At 44.4% G+C, this 23,755-nt stretch overlaps 2 protein-coding genes and 2 long non-coding RNA genes across 7 annotated transcripts; 3 read left to right on the top strand and 1 right to left on the bottom strand.

Moving 5' to 3' along the window:
* The first annotated feature begins 1,703 nt into the window (after nt 1-1,703).
* Nucleotides 1,704-7,805, top strand: LOC127311661 (DNA (cytosine-5)-methyltransferase DRM2). 2 transcript variants are annotated; one of them, XM_051342114.2, is made up of 7 exons: nt 1,704-1,866; nt 3,800-3,958; nt 4,054-4,128; nt 4,207-4,306; nt 4,637-4,749; nt 4,923-6,049; nt 6,724-7,805. In XM_051342114.2, exons 2-6 carry the CDS (start codon nt 3,839-3,841, stop codon nt 6,024-6,026), a joined length of 1,512 nt encoding a protein of 503 aa, XP_051198074.1. In that variant the 5' UTR covers nt 1,704-1,866; nt 3,800-3,838; the 3' UTR covers nt 6,027-6,049; nt 6,724-7,805. The 2 variants fall into 2 exon arrangements, with proteins under 2 accessions (XP_051198074.1, XP_051198073.1); XM_051342113.2 differs by lacking the exon at nt 6,724-7,805 and having other exon boundaries at nt 4,923-6,310.
* A 5,766-nt stretch (nt 7,806-13,571) lies between these two features.
* Nucleotides 13,572-14,698, top strand: LOC127311663 (uncharacterized). The gene is made up of 3 exons (XR_007857794.2): nt 13,572-13,847; nt 14,227-14,469; nt 14,557-14,698. It is a non-coding gene; the product is annotated as an uncharacterized lncRNA (long non-coding RNA).
* Nucleotides 14,699-15,063: 365 nt separating this feature from the next.
* Nucleotides 15,064-21,880, top strand: LOC127311664 (uncharacterized). 3 transcript variants are annotated; one of them, XR_011749846.1, is made up of 5 exons: nt 15,064-15,178; nt 17,313-17,391; nt 18,046-21,403; nt 21,480-21,534; nt 21,708-21,880. It is a non-coding gene; the product is annotated as an uncharacterized lncRNA (long non-coding RNA). The 3 variants fall into 3 exon arrangements; XR_011749845.1 differs by lacking the exon at nt 21,708-21,880 and having other exon boundaries at nt 18,046-18,081; nt 18,154-21,403; nt 21,480-21,701; XR_007857795.2 differs by lacking the exon at nt 21,708-21,880 and having other exon boundaries at nt 21,480-21,701.
* LOC127311662 (alpha-glucan water dikinase 1, chloroplastic) lies at nt 15,350-22,906 on the bottom strand. The gene is made up of 28 exons (XM_051342115.2): nt 22,742-22,906; nt 22,462-22,659; nt 22,065-22,156; nt 21,687-21,975; nt 21,466-21,573; nt 21,291-21,389; nt 21,055-21,189; nt 20,868-20,959; nt 20,662-20,796; nt 20,388-20,550; nt 20,186-20,275; nt 19,912-20,097; nt 19,771-19,833; nt 19,629-19,691; nt 19,481-19,540; nt 19,189-19,341; nt 19,008-19,091; nt 18,532-18,708; nt 18,347-18,453; nt 18,002-18,215; nt 17,805-17,908; nt 17,571-17,709; nt 17,296-17,421; nt 16,620-16,730; nt 16,432-16,530; nt 16,077-16,343; nt 15,871-15,986; nt 15,350-15,781 (listed from the first exon to the last, which is right to left on the bottom strand). The coding sequence occupies exons 1-28, from the start codon at nt 22,904-22,906 to the stop codon at nt 15,574-15,576; spliced, it is 3,843 nt and encodes a 1,280-aa protein (XP_051198075.1). The 3' UTR covers nt 15,350-15,573.
* Nucleotides 22,907-23,755: the final 849 nt, after the last annotated feature.

Below are 23,755 nucleotides of genomic sequence, written 5' to 3'. Positions count from 1 at the left end.
AATCCCACCTTGGGTAGGTTTCATGTCATATGGAAGGTTTTGGTTTGGGGTCTTATTCGAAGACTTGTAGACCAACTCTTGGGTGTTCCACCTATATAATGAGGGACAAGGGGAGGGGGCCGGCCACCACAAGCCCATAGCTTGGCCGCACCCCTAAGTGGCCGGCCACCCCCTCTCCCCAAACCCTAGCCGCCCCACTCCTCCACCTCTCCCGCAACGCTTAGCGAAGCTCCGCCGGAGATCTCCATCGCCACCGCCACCACGCCGTCGTGCTGCCGGATTCAAGGAGGAGCTACTACTTCCGCTGCCCGCTGGAACGGGGAGAAGGACGTCGTCTTCATCAACACCGAACGTGTGACCGAGTACGGAGGTGCTGCCCGTTTGTGGCACCGTCAAGATCTTCTACGCGCTTTTGAAAGCGGCAAGTGATCGTCTACCGCAGCAACAAGGGCCTCATCTTGTAGGCTTTGGAAATCTTCAAGGGTGAGTCTTGTTCATCCCCTCGTTGCTCCCGTCTTCTAGATTGCATCTTGGCTTGGATTGCGTTCTCGCGGTAGGAATTTTTTTGTTTCCTATGCAACGAATCCCTACACGGGAATCATCCATTGTGTCTCCGCGTGCTCCACTCTCTGTTACCGCTATCTTTTATTGCTTTGTTATATCTTGCTTAGTTGTGTATCTTGTCATGTAAGTAAATTCACATAGTTGCATATCTAGATAATTTACCTTTGTATCAAGCCTAAATTGAAAAAGAACTAAAAAAATTATCAACAAATTGTGCAAAATTGAAAAAAGATTAAATTTGAAAATTTAAAACTTTAATGTGTCCAGATTATAGTTTCTTCAAATTTTAAAATGTTCAAAATACGGAAACCAATTATATTTTAATAATATTAAGATAAAAATGGTCAAGATAAAAAATATTTAAATAAAATTAAATTTTAATATTTTTTAAAATCTGAAAAATCAAACTTTAAAAAGTTCAAAAGAAAGTTCAAATCTGAAAAAAAATCAAAACTTCGAAGAAATGTTCAAACTTGAAAGTAGTTCAAAAAACAAAAAATGTTCAAAACTGAAAAAGTTCAAAATTTAAAAAGTTCAAAAATAAAAAGGCTAACAAAAATGAAAAACCAGCGAAAAAAGCCACCCCAACTAGAAGAAAACCCAAAATAACCAGTAGACCGGTGGAAAAGTGAAAAAAAAAAACGGTTCGATGGGCCAGGCCCAACTAGCGCCCATAGTGGGGGTGCCCCAGATAGCGCCGCAGGGGGCGGTGGATAGGGTTCAACGCCTTCAGCAGGAGAGATCCTCCGCCCCGCCTGAAGCGGAGGATGCATCATCCGTCTCCAACGGGCCCAACAAAAGATACTTCTTTTTTTATGTTTCTTTTGATTTAAATTTTAAAAATAATATAAACCTAAAAAATGTCCAAAATAAAATATTTAAATTTGAAAAAGTTCAAACTTGAAAAATGTTCCAATATAAAAGTAATTTAAACTTGAAAATTGTTCAAAATGAAAAAAATTTCAAAAGTGAAAATATTTCAAAAATTTACCCAAAAACTGAAAAACCAGCCAGAAAATCGAAGAAACCAGAGGAAAGCGGTAGAAAACCACGAGAAAAAGCAACAGAAAAACCGCCCCACTATTGGGCCTGGCCCAGTTTGAGATAGCGCAGGCCAGAAAGCATAAAACCAACTTCGCTTGTTGCGCGCACCCGCACCAGTCACGACAGTGAGCGAGTGAGACGCCAGCCAGCCAGCCACGCGCGCGCCGCCGTCTCGCCAGCCGGACCCTCGCCGCCGTCGGCTACACCAGCGCCGCGTCGATCGGGTGCTCGGACGGCGTTCCACCTCCCTCCGTACAGGTCAGTGCCTCTCCAGCTCGATTCTTTCTGGCAATGGCGAGCTGGAAATCGGAGGGCAAAACCCTAACATTTCCCAACCAAATATTTACGGTCCCAGCAGAACTAGCTAATCACTGCTGTTTTCCGTATGTATCTCAGTATGTGCGAATGATTCCGGTGGATCTTTGCAAAGAGAGAGTGCTAAGCTCTGTGACTAATTTGGTCGAGCCCCAGATCGTTACATTCTGCGTTTTGCAAATCCGATTCTTTTTTTTCTTCTTTCGATTTGGCTGCAATTTGGTATTTTTTTTCACCCCAAACCCACCACCATAAGTGGGATCGATTTCCGTTATGGATCATAACGGGAACAGCAGAAAAGCCTGCAATTTGGTATTGGCGAGGCGATCCTGAAAGCAAGGGGAGGGGAGGGATCGATGCTGGTGTTTACCTGCAATTGGATATGCAGAGTTTCTGTTTGCTGCAAAGTGATTACCCTGCTCTGCACCGTTGAGCTTAGGTTTAACTGTGCTAGTTTACACTGGAATGCTTAGAAGAATACAGAAATGATTTTCGAATCAGTAATTATTGGACATTAATTCTGTAGCAAAATTCCTATTTTAAGACTTTGACACTTCCGTTGAAGTTGTAGAAGTGGGACTAACCCGGTTCCGGATCTTATTGCTTACCAGTTAGCTCTGAACCTCTTGAAGGGTGGTACTATTTATAGCTTACACTTTCCACAATTGCTCAAGGCTGCACAGGTCTTTTCCTTTCCTAAACTGTATTAGCTTACGTACTGTCCAACTTCATTCACTGACATGCGTGGTCTAGGGAATAGGATCAAGTGGACTACAATTCTTTTTTTTTTTTTGCGAATTAAGTGGACTACAATTCAATATTCCGTTGCATCTCTACCAAGAGGGAGTGCTAAGCTCTGTGACTAATTTGGTCCAGCCCTAGATCGTTACGTTCTGCGTTTTGCAATTCCGATTCTTTTTTTTTCTTTTGATTTGGCTGCAATTTGGTAATTTTTTTTCGCGCGAAACCCACCACAAGTGGGATCGATTTCCATTATGGGATCATAACGGAAACAGCACAAAAGCCTGCAATTTGGTATTGGCGAGGCGATCCTGAAAGCAAGGAGAGGGGAGGGATGCTAGTGTTTACCTGCAATTGGGTATGCAGAGTTTCTGCTTGCTGCAAAGTGATTACCGTGCTCTGCGTATTGCTGGCGCCATCTTTGCATCTACCGCGTGTTGAGCTTAGGTTTAACTGTTCCAGTTTACATTGGAGTGCTTAGAAGAAGAATACAGAAATGGTTTTCGAATCAGTAATTATTGGCCATTAATTCTGTAGCAAAATTCCTATTTTAGGACTTGATACTTTCCGTTGAAGTTGTAGAAGTGGGGCAAATCCGGTTCTGAATCTTATTGCTTAGCAGTTAGCTCTGAACCAATGTATGTAGACACACCTTTTCTTGAAGGGTGGTACTATTTATAGCTTACACTTTCCACAATTGGTCAAGGCTGCAAAGGTCTTTTCCTTTCCTAAACTGTATTAGCTTACGTGCTGACCAACTTCATCCATTGACAAGCGTGGTCTAGGGAATAGGATCGAGTGGACTAGAATTCAATATTCTAAACATAACCATGTGGAGGCGCAATTCACTTGTCTCATCTGCATTGCAGTTCTAATATATTGTTGATGTAGCATGTGCTGTGTTAGTTATGGAGTTTCTCTCATCTAGTGCGCCTTGGTTTAGGCTTGTCACTTGTGCCTGTGTTGCATGCCGGAAGCCCGGCAATTTTACCTTGTAATCCTAGTTCTGTTTGGGCCTTTGTGCTTTCTACAGAAAGAGGGGCAGAACACATCTTCTCTAAAAAGTGCAGCACAGCTCTTGCTCCAGGGCCCTTGTTCATCGAATTTTGTGCTTCATTTATCTGCACACCTGTAGGGTTCCTCACGGGGTGGCGCGGCGGATTCAGCGAGCACGATGGTCGACCGCTTCATCGAGATGGGTTTCCCTGCAGAGAAGGTCCACAAGGCTCTCGAGCATGCTGGAGGAAGACAAGACGAGGAAGCTGTCTTGGAGTGGCTGGTTGCACATCAGGAGGTGATCTGCTCAGTTCTGCTAATTAGCACAAATGAGGTGGTGGCTGCAGGATTTGCATTTTTTTTATGTGTGTAGTTGGTTGTTGCCATCTGCAGACTGATCTATCAACTGACATAGAGGGGTTCAGCTCGTCAAGCGAGGGTGTTGACATGGCTGATTTTGATGATAAGGTATTACATTGTTTTTGTGACGATTCACTACTTTCGGTTACAGAATGTGGATTGATGTTGTTTATATGCTTTGCACAGTCATTAGGTGCAGAGCTCACGGAAAAGGACAGAAAATTTCTATATCTCGTCGAGATGGGCTTTGCAGAGGATGAGGTCTCTTCGTGCATCGACATATGTGGTTAGTTCCTAGCAGTTTTACTCATCATTTGACTTCGTTGAATACATTACTTGGATATGACTCCTTTGTAGAAGCAAAAAAGACAGTAATGCACCAATTCTAGTATGCACATTTCATTTGTTGAATGCTGGTAGTTCGGTTGCATGATCTCTTGTAGGTGCGACCACAGAACTTAATAAAGATTCTGGTTGCTTTATTTAGGTTTGTTCTAGATGGCCATATAACAGGTTGGAATACACAAGTGTGCATTGTACTTTTTGCTCGTTTGATGCCATTACCTTGCCAATTAGCTGCTGCTCTGGACTTCTAATGTGTCAAAATTTGTACTAGGTGAACATGAGTCGGTTGAAGTACTAGCTGATGCAATCTATGCTGCACAAGTAGATAAAAGGGATGGAAGTTATGGCGGAAACTTTGCTGATCGGGAGCTTTCAGCTGACAAGGTACCTCTTATTTTCAAGTTTTGCTTGCATATTTTGGAGCTGTTTGTTATATTATGCCTTTTATGCTGACATATCCCTGTGATTTTTTTTTCTGCATGCTATACTTTTGCAATACCCTGTAACTATTCTTTTGGTCTGAAGTCCCACTTATTCTTTTCAACAATCTGTCTCAGGCAATTGGAACTTCAGGAGGTGTCAAAAGAAAGCATGTCGGTGCTCCTTTAGGTGATAAAAGACGACCCCATAACAAGCAGTTGGGACATGTTGATAGGGCCTTTGGTAGTGGACCGGTGGTGGGCTTTGATCTTCCAAATGAAAGTACGAGCACATCTATGGCTGAAGGCCCACCGTACTTCTACTTTGAGAGCCTGCCATGTTCTCGACAAAGAGTCCGAGACGAGTCACCATTTCTAGGCAATCAGCCTGAGTTTGTAGACTCAAAGCACTTCTCTGTAGCAGCAAGGGAGAGAAGCTACATTCACAATCTGCCTAGACATGGAAGATTTCATATCAACCCGACACAACCAAGAACAATACATGGTGTTTTTCCGGAGACGGAAAAGTGGTGGCCTGAATGGGATACTAGGACACAGCTGAACTGTTTCCGGACGATGACTGCTCCTGCAACAGTATTTAAGAAAATGAGATTGGTGCTTGCAAAATGTGATGACCACCAAGTTTACCGCAAGCAAATCCTTGATGCATGCAAGGAATGGAACCTCATTTGGGTTGGCCCGAAAAATGTTGCTGCACTAGACCCTGGTGAAGTGGAGAAGGTGTTGGGTTTGCCAAGAGATCATACCAGAGGGTTTAAAATGACAGATAGGTATTGGTGTCTTGGCAACTCTGTCCAGGTGGATACACTGGCCTACCATTTTTCGGTCCTAAAGGCGATGTTTCCTTCAGGCATCCGTGTCCTGTCCCTGTTTTCTGGCATAGGTGGAGCAGAAGTGGCTTTGGGCCGCTTAGGCATACACTTGAAAGTGGTGGTTTCTACTGAGTTCTCTGAAATGAACCGAAATATTCTGAGGAGCTGGTGGGATCAGTCGAAACAAACTGGAGAGCTCATTCAGATTGACGACTTCCAGCAACTCAAAGGCGATTACCTTGAGACCTTGCTGAGACGAGTTGGTGGCTTTGATCTGATTATAGGTGGAAGCCCATGTATCAGTGGAAAGGGGTACAACCTTGTAGGAAAGGAGTTGGAGCAGTCTAGCCTGTTCAGCCACTATTCCCTCATACTGGAACAAGTGAAGCAAGTCATGAGAAGGATGTAGCACCAAATCTCGCTATGTGAACGGTAATGTTTGGGATTATGAAACAGTTCCATCTGTACATGTTACTTTTCTGCAAAAAAATAATCTAAGTTAGCTTCTCCTTTAGGTTGCTTTGTTCATCACATTGTAACCAGCTTCCTTGGTGTTGTCTGTTGCTCTTGATCTCACTGCATGGTACAGTATTTCCTATGTTTCCCTGATATGTGCAACGTGTGAGCTTTTTTGCTTCATGTGATGTTGCCAATGGCCCCATTTAGATGAATCATGTCGGGGTGGTCTTTTCATTCTTGTGTATCTGGTTATTTTTGCAATGAACCTACAAAGGAAAGAAGCTTCTTTTAGAGGCTGCTGATTTTGTGGTTCTGTTGGTTTGTTTCTTTAGATGATCATGATATGAACTATTTTCTGGCCAATTTCCACTTAAACCGGCTCTGATTGTTCTTAGTTTTTTATTGCCTTCAATTTTTTATCTCATGTACAAGAACTTGTCAGCAATGCAAATTGTCTTGAGATCAATGCTGGCTTACTTCATTTCCCATGATCATCCATGCATTGTTTTTGGTTGGTGGAAGTGTAGAGTACAAGGGTGACATTTTTACTGTAAAGCATTTATATATAGTAGTTAAGAGACTGCGTTTTCTTGACACATAGCATGGTCATATTTCCTTGACACAACTAAGTTCCTGTACTGCTGCAGGTGTCATATCATATACTTATATATGGAGGCTTAAGAAGAAGGGCCAAGGCCATGTGCTTACTACCTTTGTTCCTAGTTTGCCAGAAGAGTTGTGTTAATTTCTGGCCAGAAGAGACTGCTCAAGAAAAAGAAAAATAAACTGTAGAAATTAGAAGTACCAACAGTCCAATTTGGAAGATTATGTGGAAACTGAAAATGCCATGGAAAAAATAGATCTTTTTGTTGACGAGCAGTGCATGGAATCGTAGACATTATTTTTTGTGAATCAGCAGAAGGGGACAATGCCCGTTCTGCCAACAACACGGAGAGGATATTGTCCATTTGTTGTTTAAATGTCAATGTGAACTCGACCTATGGAGCTATATGAGCTTGGTGATATTATCCCCGATGGTATGGACTGAGACACCAGGTTCACTTTGCTCGCTGACTGCCAGGTTATGCATAAGTGTGCCTCCACGAAAACCCGTTGCGGTGGGCATGGTTTGCTAAAAAAATATGATGGGCAACTGGGCAAAGAAAAGTAAGAATTGTGCAATGTCCATCAAACCTGTGTGTGCACCCTGGCAAAAGATTGTCTGAAACCCTGCCAAGGGTATATGAAGTTGAATCTTGATGCTACTTTTAGTAATGATGAACAAACAGGTGCTATAGGGGCCATCATCTCAGACAAGCTGGTCAGTGTCTTTTTCTAGAAAACGCAAAAGTCATTGGAAAGGAGTTTGGTACAATCCTCCTACCAGGTAAGTTTGTCATGGCGACATGCAAGTTGAAACCTCGTGTGGCTAGCTTGTTGGTGTAACCTGTTCAGGTAATCAGACCATGGGCGGAGGCAGCAGTTTTTATGCAGATTGTTTTGCTACAGCGGTGATGTTCGGGGAGGTTAAGTTTTAACATAGTCCATCATTTTCTAGATCGGCGCCATTGATTGTACAAGAATTTCACATGGTTTTTGCCTTGCTGGAAAAGAAACCAGTGTTTTCTGTTGTTGCTGCATGCAGAGTACAACAATTAGTCTTCTCCTTGATAAAGGTAGATGGTTGTAAGCCACATATGAACATGTCTCATTTAAATCGTTATAGAACATCTCATTACAGGTTAGCATGTTCACCTGACAAATTATTTAATACTTTGTATCCATTGATGCTTTTGAATAGCATGCAGCCTGTCCGGAAGATTATCATTTATCGGAAAACAACTAGAGCTAGGTCACAAGCTCTGAACACTACCAGATTTTCAGAGGGAAGTGGAGATCCTGTCAACTTGCAAATTCCACTGCAGAGATAACTTTTTGGATTGCATTGAAGAATAATATTAGCACAGCGTGTTTAATGAACGAATTAACAGATTCATATTTCTAATCTACATAGCCTGAACTGAATATAACATCTGGCATATCCAAGAATACGTGTGGCTTAACAAGTAAGCAAGCTTACAAGACAAGATAATTAATACTGGAAGCTTGTCAAATTCGTGCTCACAACAACACAACACTGAAATTTGGTCATTCAATCCAAAGACTCTATCCTTCAAACCTGCCATTACCATGTACTGGAAATTTCATTCTGAGTACCATCCATCTGTACCATCAGAACAAGAAACATTTTAGTCAGACCAAACAAAACAACACTGGCAATGTCCTAGTAGAGCATCGCATATTTAGTGCAGGAATTAACTAATCATCCTCGTGGGGTAGATGGAGGTGCTGTTTGAACAAAATCTTCAACTTCTTTCCTCAACTTCACCATCGGACATGATACTCTGCCATGCGCTTCACCCTACACTTACTTCGTGTCTTAAAATGAGTTCCTGGATGAAAACCATCAGCATAGACACGTCAGTAACTTCAATCATTTCTTGGTTAGTGCTAATAAAACTTAACAGGTACTAAATTACATAGCTAATTTTTTCGCGAAAACGCAAAAAGTTTTGCGTTTCGATACATTGATAGAAAAAGAAGTTTACATTACAAGCCTAAGAAAAGGTCGAACACCCACAATACACACCCGACACTCAAACTAGACTACGACAAAAAGGCCGAAATCCGTCGAGTGCTCCTCTAGGACGCTGCAGAGTGAGCTCCTCCGCAAGACAGAACCGATGAAAGTCGCAGTGCTTGTGCATCGTCGAAATTACCAAGAGCCTGCCAGCCGCAGCCAAGACGCGTACCACCTGAATCCCGCGAGCCCACCACGGCTCAGTTGGGAGCATTGCTGCTCCGGCCTCGACCCAAATCCAAGGAACACCGTCGGCGCAGCGGCTAGCTCCCGGCAACCTCGACAGACGTGCAAGCGTGCAGTCTTCAGCAGCCCTCCAACAAACACAGAGGCCAACCCACCACTGCTCATCTAGAGGCATGCTTGCGCTGTTCGAGGAAGATCCTCGTCGCGCAAGCCACCGCGATACTACTCGAGAGGCCGGCGCGCTACCTGCATCGCAAGACACCTCCCATGTGGTCAGCGCTGAGATCCACGAGGAAGAACTACGGCCCGAACTCAAGTTCCCAAGACGACGCCTCCAAGGAGGGTATGACGTCCAAGACGCCGTCGTCGCCCGATTTGGCTAGCCAAATCTGAGGTTTTCACCCGGAACATGAGACCCTAGGCAAGGGAGGTGCCGAAACTCCTCGGTGACGCCACAAGAGGAAAACGGCGCCCTCAGGCGTCGCCGTCACCAGCCCCGAAAGGCAGGGCTTTCGCCCAGAGCATGGTTCCTCAGCACTGCAGGCACTGTCCATTCTTCGCCAAGACCTCCTGCGCTGAACCTTTTCTCTCAAAGCGCTAGCCTTGGCAGCGCAACCCGTCGGCATCACGTCCAGCGCTCCAGGTCGGGGGCAGCCATGCCCACAAAGGGACAGGCCGCCTAAGAGGGGCACTACCGAGCCGCAAGCGGCGCAGGTGCCACCATGGGGTGGTCACTGCGGGACTGCACACATCCACCTCAGAGAGCATCGCCGGCCACTCAGCACCGTCCACCTTGTCGCCAGCGCCGCACGGACGCCACAAGCCGCCACTCCAAGATGGCGTAGGGTTCCGCTCAACCCGGCCAGAGCAGCAACACCATGCGCTCGGAGCCGAGGAGGACAGACAAGGAGGAGGTGCCTGGCTGCACCCAGGCGTAGGAGGACAGGACGGCCGGGGCCCACAAAACCCAGATCGGGCCCAAAGGGCCCAGACCCGAGCCAGCAAGCCCGCGCCGCCATGGCGCCATCTCCGGCCGCCCAGCACCACGTGCCGCCAGCGCCGTCGCCGTCGTCCCAGCGCCGTCCCGTCCCTGGCCACCCGAGAATACAGCTTGGCCGCGCCGCCCGCCGCCGGACATGGTGGCCTCCCGCGGGCAGCCGCCGCCACGCCGCTGCTGAGGCAGCCATGCCGCCGCGCCCCTCGTCAAGCGCGCTGCCTTCACCGGCCCTGTTGGCCCGCGCCAAGTCTTCCGCGCGAGGGGGAGAGGAGTCCCCGCCGCCGCCAGCGCCCGGGCTTTGCCCAGCGACGCCCTCCGGCGGCGGCGAGGGGAGGGAGGAGCAGGGGGGAGGGGTTTGGGCCGGTGGCGGCTAGGGTTCCCTCCCGTCGCCCACGGGAGCGACGAGGGGGAACGAGGGGAAAAACCAAATTACATAGCTAATTGCTGGATATGAAGAATATCCACCAAAGTTGCCATTTCCTATCCCACTAACAGCAGAACCAAAGAACTGAAGATTGGTGCAATTTGCTTTCCAAATATAAAAAATTGCCCCCATGCAAAAACTAAAATTTCTGTGCAATGCTCTATGATCATAGCATAAAATATACCACTTTGTGGCACTATAAATGAATAACAAAGAAAAAAAAAACAGGAAACACAAGTTCTCAATCTACTTGTGTGGAAAATTCAGTGCAAGGTGAAAGACCAGCGTAAACTGTATTTACGTTATTTTTCAAAACTATCTATCAGGCTCTACCATGGACACATGCTTTCTAGATAAGGTAAGGGATTATCAGTTAAGAATTGTGTTTCTAGATAAGGCGTGCAACTCTAGTAAATAATTATCAACATACAACAATTAGTTTCTTCTTGATAAAGGTAGATGGTTGTAACCCTGCAAACAAAGATGTCCAGAACCCACTCACCGAGCTATAGCTCTATCAAACACAGCATCAATCTTGGTACATTTCAACTGACATAGAACATCTAATTACAGGTTAGAATGTTCAGCTGAAAAACTATTTTGTACTTTGTTGAATAACATGCCGTCATTCCTGAAGATTATTGGAAAACAAAGAAAGCAAGGTCACAAGGTATGAACACTACCAGGCTCTTCATGGGCAAGTGGAGATCCGGCCAACTTGTAAAATCCACTGCAGAGGTAACTTTTTGGGTTGCACCGAAGAACATTAGCACAGCGAGTTCAATAAAAAAAGGAAGAGCGTTTCAGATTTCTAAACTGTATGGCCTGAACTGAACTGGACACTCTGAATACAACATCTGCACATCGAAGAAAGAAGACATGTGGCTTAACAAATAAGCAAGCTTAGAAGACACGATAATTAGTACCGGAAGCTTGTGAAATTCAAAGATTGCATCAAATCAGCAGTAAAATTTGAGAGTCCAAGAAACTCTATGTTTTAAACCTGCCATTGCCATGTACTGCTCATTTCATCCGAGTAGCACCCATCTGTACAAAGGCATGAATTATAAAGGCATAGCTCAAGTAAGAGTTCAACATTATAAAATCTATAAAATACTACAAATGCCCAATCGAGGGAAGCATTTCACAGCATAAAACATACTGCATAGCTTAACAGAATACTGAGATCAAACAAAGACAGTTTGAACTTGAGTTTTAAAGACAACGCAAGGTCTCAATATATCAGATAGAGAACGTTTCATAGCATAAAACATACTGCATAGCTTAGCAGAATACTGAGATCAAACAAGACAGTTTGAACTTGAGTTTTAAAGATCTGAATATATCAGATAGAGAACGTTTTGTGGATTCACAAGCTTTTAGCCATCTAGGAACAGAGAAACCGAGTTTTCTGTTGAAATTCAAATGTTTTTGAGTTCATCGCATTTTTTATATCCAAAAACTGTGATCTGTGGGGGTATTTCAATTAATTTAATTAATATTATTATGGTTTACTGTTACTTGGAATTGAACCCCCCTTTTTACCCCCTTTAGGTCCACATTTCCTGAGATGCATAACCCTTTTATGGTTGGAAAATGATACTATGCCTCCGGGGGATGGCTCGCATCGTAGCCTCCGGCTTCTAGGAACGACGCGTGTCCCTGTGGTGGGTAGGAAACGACAGATTTCTGGTGGGTCCCACCCACGTGCGGTTCCCAATTCCTGTCCCCATTTGATTTCCATCTCCGCCTGGGAGATACTGAGCGCCGCTGCCGTAGTCCCGCAGTGGCCAGCCGCCGTATTTCCGATGCGCGCCGGCGAACTTGGCACCCGCCGCCGCACCTCCTGCCGGATCCCGCAGCGCGCTCGCGTTAGAGACGAGCATGGCGAGGCGGCAGCTGGGCGAGCTCGTCCCCCTCCTAGACTCCCACGCTGGATCCCGGCACGCAGAGCACTTTGATGCGGAAGCCGCCGAGCTCATACCCGCCGACCACAGCCGCTGCTAGCCGGCCATGCGATTCGCCGACATCCCAGATCCCCTCGCCACCGAACCTGGTCGCAACCATGCGTCCATGGCGGTACTTCCAGGCGAGGTCGCCGGCGTGCGTGCTCAGGGAATATCCGGTCGTCCCACACCACTGCTGTGAGCGGCACCGCCCGTTGGGTGTGAGCCGCGAGCGGCACCATGCGTTGCTGCATGCCGGCGTTTGTACCGCAGCTCTATCGATTTGCACCATTAGAGAAAGTTTTGATTCATTTGCTACAACTATTCTCTGTTTTTTGCACCATAGATTAAGTGGATTTGCATCTTTTTGTATTTTGCTATAAGGTTTCCTGTTGAAGTTGGTTTTGCTACCATATCAAAAACCTAACCCGAAATCTTGTAAAAAATCTCTTGATGATACGATAGTATAATCCTTTTGCTACAATTGTTTTGTTGTTTTGCTATATTAGAATAGAAATTTTTCTACAAAGTCTCCGGCGAGATTGGGTTTGCTACAATAGTGTAACTTTTTTGCTATGAAGTCTCCGGCGAGGTTCTGGTGAGTCTCCGGCGAGGTTGGGTTTGCTACAATATCAAAATATTTTTGCTATGAGCTCTCCAGAGAAGTCTCTGGTGAGGTCTTCGGTGAGGTCTAGGTCGATGTCTCAGACGAGGTCGTTTTGCTACAATATCACAGTTTTTTGCTACGGGATCTCCGGCGAGGTCTCCGGCGAGTGTCTGGTGACGTCTCCGGCGAGCTCAACTTTTTTATTTTATTTTTCTGGATGAACCGTTTTTTGCTACACTGAAGCAAAAAAATTTGCTACAATTTATTTGTGGTTTTGCTACATCTGTTTAATATGTTTGCTACATGGTCTCCGACGAGGTCTCCGGCGAGCCCAGCCTTTTTATTTTCTTTTCTGAACGAACCGTTTTTTGCTTCAGTCATTTGCTGCCGGGGGTGATTTTTTGCTGCCGGAGATGTTTTTTTGCTACATGCAAATCTAACCGTCAAAATAGTTGATCCGACGGCTGGGGACCCGGGGGCTGGGGAATCAGATCCCCCGGGGGACGCCCAGCAGTTTCCTTTATGGTTTAGTGTTACTTGGAATTGATCAGCGGCGTCTCCTATTCTCCTATACAATCGCTGACGGATATGGGGCCAAAGAGACCTCGGCCCAAGAGGGCTTCTCAACGGAGGCCCATGTAATACGTAGCGTCGACCGAGACGCGGCCCACTCAATGTACACCGTCGCGTGAACTGGACCTCGCCGCCGAGCGCCGCCGAGCGCCGCCGCCGGGTGGGATCCCAGCCTCGCCGCCGCCGGAGAGGAAACGATGGGGATGTTCGGGCTGCAGTCCAGAGGCGCGGCGGCGGCGTGGTTGGTGGCTCCGATGACGCATCCATCCAGGCACACTCTACGACGACCCCGAAGACGACAAGGTAGACGCGCAGGTGGTCAAGAATGTGGCGGCGCAGTCGCTGGAGGTCAAGAAGCTCGTCTACCTCTAGCTCCTCTCCTCCACTGCGACGAGAAGTAAGCTAAGATCCCTCATGCGCCATTTTCTCCCTGTCTTATCCTTACTAAAACACGGTGAGAGTTGCAGCTGGATTCCTCTGCATTTTTTTCTGATTAGTTGAGGCAGATCAGAGCTGAGTAGGATGAGCTAAGTAGGCAGTTTATGCAACGAGATGTTACAGAAACAATCTTCTCTTAGCAAATGCAGCCAATAATTCACTGTCATTGCATATTTTTATATGTAAACACAATTTGGTTTTGTTGTTGTAGATAAAAAAGACCACCCTTTTGTATAGGTTTCAATCTTGACGACTAGTTGAATTTTCAATAAGAATGAAACTTATTTTGGCATGTGCTGCTGGCAGAGACTGTAAAGATTATCTTGCTGTTGCTGCAGGCGCCAAAACGAAGCTCTTCTTTCTATCAACATATTCCTGCAGGATTTATCGGACATAATCCCACTGCTGAGGTCTGAGGGCTTGGGCCCTTCGCACTATCAATTACATGTTTCTGCCCACTTGCGTTGGTGGATGTGAAGAAATGTGCCAGGGATCCATCACCATGTGTTAGGAAATATGAGGCATATGCACTCCGTAAGCTCTGTGACTTGCTTCCAGAGGAAAATATGACGTTGGATGATGTTTGTGCAGTGCAACCTGTTTCTCATAGTACATTGATCATCTGCTTGACACTATGCGTATCTGACGCCTGCACATGTTTTTTGCAGGTGCTCAGTGACAATTCCTCTTGTGATCCTGGCTCTGGGCCTCCACCAGAAAAATCCAGTCCAGTTCTTGCCCGCACCTCCCTCAGTCCCCAGGGGCCAGTATCTCCTCCCTTTGCCGTCAACACCTGGAGAATCGGGGCCGCCGTGGCTCACCGTCCTGCCCAAATGGCGTCAGTCCTGCTTTCCTAGCAGTGTGCAGCAGCTCAACAGCTCGCCTGATCGTCAAGCCTTCCCCAGACCTCCGTCCCTACAGCTCTCTGCCTCAACACACTTCACCTCTTGCAAAGTTTGATTGAAACATCCCGATGCCAATGTTCATGTTGTAGTATATTTCAGCAGATGGATCGATTGATTCATTCTCTAGGTTTTTCTGCCTTATAATCTCCAATGTATCACGTTAGATTGTTTCTAGTCAGATGTTAAATATGATTATTATCGATAAATTGAGTTTTTTTTATTGTAGATTTGTTGAAGAATGAAGAGGACCGGAGGGCATTGCTTTCCGTAAATACGCAACGAGAAGGCACAATATTTTTTCTTCATACATGGAGCCAGATACTTTCTCAAAGTGAATAAACATGATATAATTGACACTTTCATAGTCTTCTTTGCGCTTTTGAAGGTGTGTATGCAGGCTTATTTTATGCAGAAGTATAACATAGACTTAATTGTCGATTCTATTCCTACCGTGCTACTGCCTACTGGTAAATTCTATACTAGTATATGTGTCTTATCATATTTGTCCGGCCTGGTGCTGGTTTGCTACTAAATCTAGTATTTAGTGAGGAAAGAGTCAAGAGAATTATAGTCATTATTATTCCAATCCTTGTCGGTTCGATCGCCCAGGAATAGGCCGACCAATCCTATTTCCAAATGGAGGGACAGTACCCTCCTTTTATTACTCTAGCCAGGCTTTAACGTGCTTATCCCAGCACCAAAAATTCATAAATACATCAAGCGCAACTGTGCAACTCCATATATAGGATGTGCTTCCGTTTGTAAAAGCACAAATTTAAGTCACATCTGTGGCCGTGTCTGGACAACGTAGATCTTTCCGTCCTTCACCACTCCCTCAATGTCCTGCGGAGACCCCCCATAGAGCTGCTCAATGTCGTAACCAGCACGAGCGATGCTCGACAGTGTTGAGGTACGGAAACTGCAGTCTGTGACGAGTGGGTCAGTTGTGTAGTCAAGAACCACTTGTTCTTCCTTGTCCATGGGCACACTGTGGTAAGAAGAGCAAATATATGAGCTGCAACTCCCGTAGATAAGGCAAAGATTTTTTATCATGCATGGATGAAAGACTTTGATCACCTATCGTAGAGTCCAGCCCCAGCATAGCCTTCCAAGTCCTCACCATTTGAGTCAGAACGAAAGATGATGGATTTCTGTATGAAGAGACCAATTGGCTTGCTTGGGTAACCCAATACCTATAACAATGCAATGAACTTATGTATATATGATACCTTCTGTTTAGGACAATAGGGGATAAATGGTAATTGATAGTAGTATTGTTTTACCTTGGGAGACTCAAGATTATTTTTGCTGCATACAAAGCTCATAGCACGACCGGGATAGGCTCCCACAAGGGTCTCCCCAAGCCCTTTGACAACTTCAGCGTATATCTCCGAATGCTCTCCAGATGATGGGTTGGTGGTATGTATCACGAAGGCGTAGTCTGCGCTCACAATTTGTTGCACCAGAACAGCCATGGAAAGGTTGGAATGATCAAGCTTCACTTTGCGGGTGCTCAAGTATGCTCTTTCGTTCCATTTTGAGGCCCAGACCTGATGATAGTACATGTATATGCAAGACGGTTACAAATTTCTGAATATTGTCCATAATGATGTATTGTAGCTAGCATTAGCATGTCACCTTTTTAATCGCCGTCCATGCTTGTTCCCAACGCTGTTCACCTTCGTCCCCAGGCCAGGGCATTCCAGAACCTTGCATCTTCTCCTTGAGCTCGCTCACCTTGAAATAAAATCAATGCGATAATCATTCATAAATTTGAAGTAAAAATGCCTTGCAAGTAGGATTATGCTACACAGGGACTCTCATACCAGATAAGTAGGAGCTGTTAGGTTCAGCAGAACATTTCGGATTTCACTAAGAGCACCAAGTTCTCCTTGGTCGAGCTTCTCTGTTAGGATCTTTACCTTTTGGGCTACTTCCTGCCAATTGATTAACAATGATACTATAAATGCCTTCATGAGTATTATAATGTCAAATTTTCAACTCAATAGTTTCTCAGAAACCAATACTATTAGATTCACATGGCCTTTTTGCTAGTAGACATCGGACAAGTTCACCGAGAAAAACTTTCAGTAATTGTGTCGAACATACTTATAGGTTAGAAAATGAACCATTGAAATTGGGCTATATCATGTCAATTCAATAGTTCTCAGAAACCAATATTACAAACTTGGTCTTTTTGCATAGTAGACATCGCATTGGTTCACCGAAAAAAACTTTCAGTAGTTGTCAGTGGCGGACCTTAGTTGGGGCAAAACTGGGCCATGGCCCGCCCAACTCAGGGAGATTTAAGCCTAATATCAGTAAAATTTGTCCCAAAAACTTCACATTTTGATCTGATTTAGTGTAGTTGTGTCAAACATGCTACTGTATAGTTTAGAAAATAAGCAGTGCATAATACTGCTCTATAAGTAGCTCCAAGAAGCAGTCTAGCCAGTATGATGCACTTGCAAGAGAAATATTAAGCTGCTGATAGATACCAACCTTGTTAATCTTATCAGACAAAACTGTTTCAAAGGTTCCAAATGGGAGTGCAACTGACGTTGGGACGCTGACCCATGATGGCACCTTTCCATTGAGGTAAGCTATATTCCGAGATTTAGCTCCAACCTAATAATGGAAAAAATATGTTTGAAGTATACAAAAATATGCATAATCCATTTATAATAGAATATGAGGATTCAATGTGCCATGGTAATGTTTAGAAAGTACAGATGCATAATTCAGTGGTAAGATCATAATGGCACAGGAGTAATGACCATCTCATCGGAGAATTCTTCAGCTGATATTGCATATTTTCCAAGAAACTGCTTCTTCGCTAGTGACAGAGATGGTGCCTTTTGGCCATCTAGTGTATTGGTGGAACTTGAAACTAGAAGTTCACTCTCTGGAATCTCTCTATTAATGTGCAAACAGGTAGATGTTAGGCATACACAAGAAACTATTCAGTGATGACTTAGCAGAAGCCTATGATGTAGTGAACAAAATATTACCTGTAGCTTATGTCTACAGAAGCTGGCTTTACTGAAAGTACCTTGCCTTCATTTTGTTCCAGTTCAGATAGTATCTTTGGGTCAAAGCATGTTGCAAACAATACCTTTAAACAAAGAGAAAACCAATTATTGTACATCATAGACTAGGGTAATACATAAAATTATAGTTCTTTGAGGGTTTTGTTAAGAGAGAATACCTTGCTGTTCCTTGCTCTAACTGATACATGGGACAACACATCAGGCATATCTGGAGTTAGGACGGCAACAACACCATCAGGTATTTCCTCCTCTCCCTTGACTCCTTTCACCACCAAAATTGTGGGCTTGTCATAAGATTTGTGTTGAACAGTGAGCAATTGGTCGACAACAACCACATAGCCTGCTACATCAACTGGGCTTATGATCTGCCAACTGTTAAGGTTAGGTGTTAGTTAGAGAGTGAGATAAGCTTGCACAGAATTTCGGTTGTCATCTTATAAAGTAAAATAATGCAAAGACTAGAATAAATATTATAACATCAGTAAAAACCTTAGATGTCTTACCTTCCTAGGTTTGCGACATTCCTAAGAACAGGATCGAGGCGATTCAGGAGTAGGGACAGTGAAGCGGCTGATCCACTACGGATAATTTCCTCTGTAAATATGTTAACCTGTAGATATGGTATTTAATACAAGTATGCAGATAGGAAAAATAAGTAAAATGATCTACGATTTATGGAACCACGTACCGTCCATTGTTCAATTCCAAGTAACGAGCCAAGGTATTCGGCTGAAGGCTGGAGAATATCGTGGTATTCTTCCCCCTTGGTGGCAAGCGCAAGTCTAGTTCTGTCTAGAAATGCTTTTGCGTACAATGCCCACTGATCATCAGAGCACTTAGACATTTCAAGTGCATGGTTCCACCCCTTCAGAAAACACATAATAACACTATCATGCTCAGCAAGATTCACAATTTTTGTTCATTTTGTACCGTTAATATTTGTTTTTACAAGCAAAAGGGAACTATTTGATCATCAAATCAATAATTGATGTCTTCTTTTAATGCACTTTGCTTATCTTTAAGCGCAAGTTATTGGATAACAAAATTAGTATCTTATCTTGAGGAAGAAACATCACATAGCTCGCATTTATTAACACAAATAATAACTTTTGGACTACAGAAGTTATTATTTGTAGCATGATTGAGCCGTGCCGAAGTTTGTACCTTTAAGCAGCATAGGAGGTTCTCGTTGTCATCAGTGGACAAGGCAAGATTTTCAACAACTAGACTGATGAAGTACATGAGTTTCTGGATGAAAAAAATGACGATCAGACAGTAGGCATGTCAAAGTGACAAAAGATTATCTATGTAAATGGGAAGAAACACGGAGATATGTTTAGTTAACCTCAGATGATGCATTGTTCAGATTTTCAAAGGACCTTTCAATTGCTGTCCTAACAGTAGAATCAAGAGCGATGTCCAGAAATATGAGATCCTTCAAGCGTTCTGTTGAGCTAAGTAGCAAAGGGCGAAGTGCAGCTCTTGCCTCCAACAAACCCTGTAAGTTAGCAATTGATTTTAGTAAAATGTGGTTAATGTGTTTATCTTTAATAGCACTGGTGTGCTAGGAAAATGGTGGTATAACATCTTATGTGAATATTTGATGTGAGAAATTAGCCTTCAGAAAGTAGTATTACCTCAACAAGTGATTCCACTGATTTATCCTCAATGTGGTCAAGGACAAACTTAAGCAATTCCTGCGAAAATCATGAATATCATTACAAACAGACCTTCATATGCTTTATAGATAATAATGTGTTTAAGGGGAAGTTTAAGCATAATTACAGGAAATCCAGATGGTAATCCCTTCACAGGATTCACCTCAACGCCGACCATGAAACCTTGACTCTGTAACAAGAAATATTCGTTTTAACTAACATGAACAGGGTTTCAATAGTTCAATTAGCTGATGGATGGATCGTGATACCTCTGACGTGTACCCTGTACACGTTCCTATAGCGGATTCGAGATCAGCACCGGAGTGAACAGCCTGTGACATTACTAGTGTCATCATTCTGCACTCTTGTTACAGTGAAATAGCATAGGCGGACAACATAATGAAGCTAACCTTGAGGCTTCTCATGTAGTTTGTCAAGTCACGCAGTAGACCCTCCTTCTGCTCACTCTTTAGATTTGGTTCGGAGTGAATAGGGTGGTCATAGCTCAATAGTCGTTCCTTCGTTATGCCATTTTTGTTTAGAGTATCCCAGTAAACTTTGATGTCAAGGCCACTGTTCATATAGTCCATCAGTGCCTGCACAACATGAGATGTGGTCCATCATATACGGTGAACGATGAATTCCTTACGGTGCTAATTAATAGTTCAAACATCGATGCATTACTTGGCAAATCACCACATCATCTGGGCTTGTATTGTTGTGCAGTTTTTGATGCCATTCTTCCATCATTCCACCCATGCAGTTATTGTTTCTCTACAATAAAACCAGCTTCCAGTGAACAGCCCAATGAACAGTATTCATGTAGTATCATATTCTCTTTCCTCAGCATATCAAAAATTTGATAGAAGACATTCAATAAACTTACCTGTATTACTAGAATCTCATCACGAATACGTTGGCCGACATCACCTTGACCTCCACGGCCAACTGTGTACATTATCATTCTTAGCATCTCCCTGTGCTGTGGGTACATTTTGTAGAGACTTTGTAGATTGTCTGTAAACCTATCTTGTGCTTGGCTGATCTCACTACATAATTGTAGTTAAGAAGAAGCAATAAGTTATTCAGCCTAGTTGAGCTTTGTTGGTTGCCATCATTGTTTTTCCTGTGCAGGGTTGATGAATACAAAAATAACATACCGTGGCTTCACATTATAATTCTTGTTCCAGATAAGTTGCCTGGTGGCCATGAATCTCATCCAAACAAGTAGTCCAGCAAGACCCAGTTGTCCGGCATCTTTTGCTTGGTCAACTAAATCGGCTGCTATATTGAATCTGTAGGGGAATAATTCCAGTTTATTGATCTACCAGAGAACTAGTACTATAGTCATCTTTTATCCTTTTACCTATGCATAAGAGATCTTTGTGCATCTTCCTCTAGATCGGCTATTCTTTCTAGCAAAGCCTTTGCAGTCCCTTTACTATCATCACTTGTACCCTTTATGCATGGAAAAAAATTAGCATGGGATTTTGTGAGCTCTTTTGAAGGAGATTCTTGGCCAATATTGGGGAGAAGCTGAAAGGTAAAGTCACCTCTGAACTTTTGGCAGCTCGTCTGCTAAAATCAAGGTAAAAGTCAGATGTACTGTTTTTTATCCATGTTTGATTGGACCGGAGAACAAAGGGCATTCCCTTATAGCTGTCGTCGTCAAGCTCTATCTCCAGAACCTTGGTATCACAAAAATAAAAAAATTCATTACATGTAGGCAATAGATACTGAGTGGAAACATGCAAAATAGTACTACGTCCATTGATGAATTTATGCTTACCTGGTAATGCAAACCATTTAATTCGGCATCAGAGAATGGACTCTCACATGCCATTTCAAGCAGTGTTGAACCAGCAGGTACTATGCCTGGTGGAGGTGCCTGGAAAAGAAAATGTATGACATGTTAGTCTGGTTGTTGTTAATTTTACATGGTATCTTGTGATATACATACTTACCTTCCACTCTCCAGGCTTCTGTGCCAGTGCCCAGTGGAGAATAAGTGGCTCGACGTGATCTGTAGCCAGGTGAACTTTGGTACTACCCTGTACTTGTGACATCAATGCCTGCGACAAAAAGGGAGGATTTGTTTAGTCCAGCCGTGAAATGAGGCTTGAATCACATATAAGATCATGGTGCATATGTAAGTCTCTTTAGAAGATGATCTCTCTGAACTAACCAAGATCTCCTTTTCGCCCAGTTTGAAGACCTTTTTGCAGAGGACCTGGGAGCCATGCTTTTCCTGTAAAGACTTGATGAAGAGATCAAGAACCGTGCACTTTGAAGAGCTAGCTTCTGCCGCCGTATTTACTTGGTCGTTGGTGGATGCGTTTTTGCTTAGGAGCTGCATGACATCTCTGTTTTTTCGCCCGATGCTTCCTGCTGTTGCAGAATGCTGCTGTCCCTGATGGTGGTGACCAGCTGGTGGCCGCACATGGACCTGGAAGTTCTGGCCGTTGTTCTTGAACCTGTTCGTTAGATGAAGGGTTGGTTTGAGCTAGGTATGTGGTAGTAGAACTGCACGGCGGTCGATTCTGCATAATAGCATGGTACTGACCATTTGTTCTGTGCCTCGTCGACGATGACAAACTCGATCGACTCGAGGCCTGGGTTGTCTATCTCGATTTTCAGCGTGGAGTTGGAGCCAGACTGGAATGACAAGATAGAATGTATTCCTTCAGAAGTCATCAGATAAACTGACGGAAAAAGACTACGAGCTGTCACGGAAAAAACTTTTGGGTCGATGCAATGATAGAAAAATGTGTTGGTGAAGGAGAAATCAAGGTGTATGATATGATGGCGGGCTTGCGTGAAGCCAGTTCCACAGTTAACTCATGATGATCGATCGATAGAGGTGCTCGAGTGTGAAGGCCTAATGGAGGATGTGGAACACCTCGATCGGCTGATGCACACACCTGCAGCTACCGTATCTATTTTGGATGCGCGTAACATACGTTTTTGAAGGGAGTCCTGAGCGCTGCGTCGTCGGGCGCCCTTGTCGTCCCCTCCGGCAGTCTCATCCCCGCCGGCGGCACCACCCATTCACTTCTCCCCGGCTGAAGCGCACCCCAGTGCAGCGCCAGGTTGCTGCCAGTGTTCGTCGCCACCAGCTCGATCTCCACCTTCGATCCTGACGACGGCTTCACATCCACCTGCACATACATTCCTTCTATCAGCAGCCTACCCGACCGGTATATATATGTATGTACGTGCATGCTGCAAAACCTCGCTAACCTGGAGCTCAGAGTTGGAATCCAGGCCAAACCTCCCACCGGCATTCCGCCGGCGCAAGCGCGTCCTGGAGACCCGCCGTGACCTGTTCGGCGCCGCGCCGAATTGGGCCACGCATGGCCTCCCCGTCCCTGCTGCCGCCGCCGCGTAGTAGGATACTCCGGCCATGCTTACACTAGCTTCTGCGATCGGTCGTCCAAGCAGCTGATGTGTATGTTGATCGATGCCGTTGCGTGCGTACGTGTCCCTTGCTGTTTATTGCTTCGCATTCATCTTTTATTCCTAGCTACTCATCTTTATTAGGTCATGGGAGGAGAGGAAGAAGACGAGGAAGAAGAAACAAGCTAGTATATATGTAGTACTGTACCAAATAAGGAGGGGAGGAGAGAGGCGAAGAGGGACATGCGGAAAGAAATGGCATGAATGGCTTCTGTGGACCTAATTTTCTGGTCGATGCCATGTTAATTAGTTCGGCCTTGTATGTTCGCCATTTCTTGGTAGCTAAAGCTACTCCATCATTTTTATAATTCTTGTCGTGATTTTAGTTTCAGTTTGAAGTAAAATTAGGATAAAATATGGAACGGATGGAGTACAAAAGTTTTATTTTTTATATAGCGCAATACTGCAAGACAAGGTAGGCTATGGCTGGCCTGTGTATATCAGCCACAAAGGGAATATCAAAGCCTGCAGTTTTGCGCAATATTGTATATTTCACTAGTCTAGTGTTTCCAGCAGAGTTTTTACAAAGAAGAAGGGCGCAAAAGAAAAATAGAGCCACAAACCAAGTTAAAGTACCACTCCCTGGGGTGAGGTTGACGGCGATCCAGATTCGTTTCAACGGCTAACCGCTAAGCTGCAGCGCACCGTGTGCAGCCTCAGGGTATCTGCAGTGGTTGATAAGACCATCTTATCTTCATCCTGCCACATAATCTTGATATAATAATAAAACATGATATATAATGGGTTATTTTTTGGTCTTATCTTTAGTAGCGAGATATTCTAAATATGTGGTGAGAG

This window comes from Lolium perenne, chromosome 7, assembly GCF_019359855.2.
Source record: "Lolium perenne isolate Kyuss_39 chromosome 7, Kyuss_2.0, whole genome shotgun sequence".
In the NCBI taxonomy this organism is placed as follows: Eukaryota; Viridiplantae; Streptophyta; class Magnoliopsida; order Poales; family Poaceae; genus Lolium; species Lolium perenne.
Note: the sequence above shows the minus strand (reverse complement) of the source record. Positions and strands in the feature narration are given on the sequence as shown.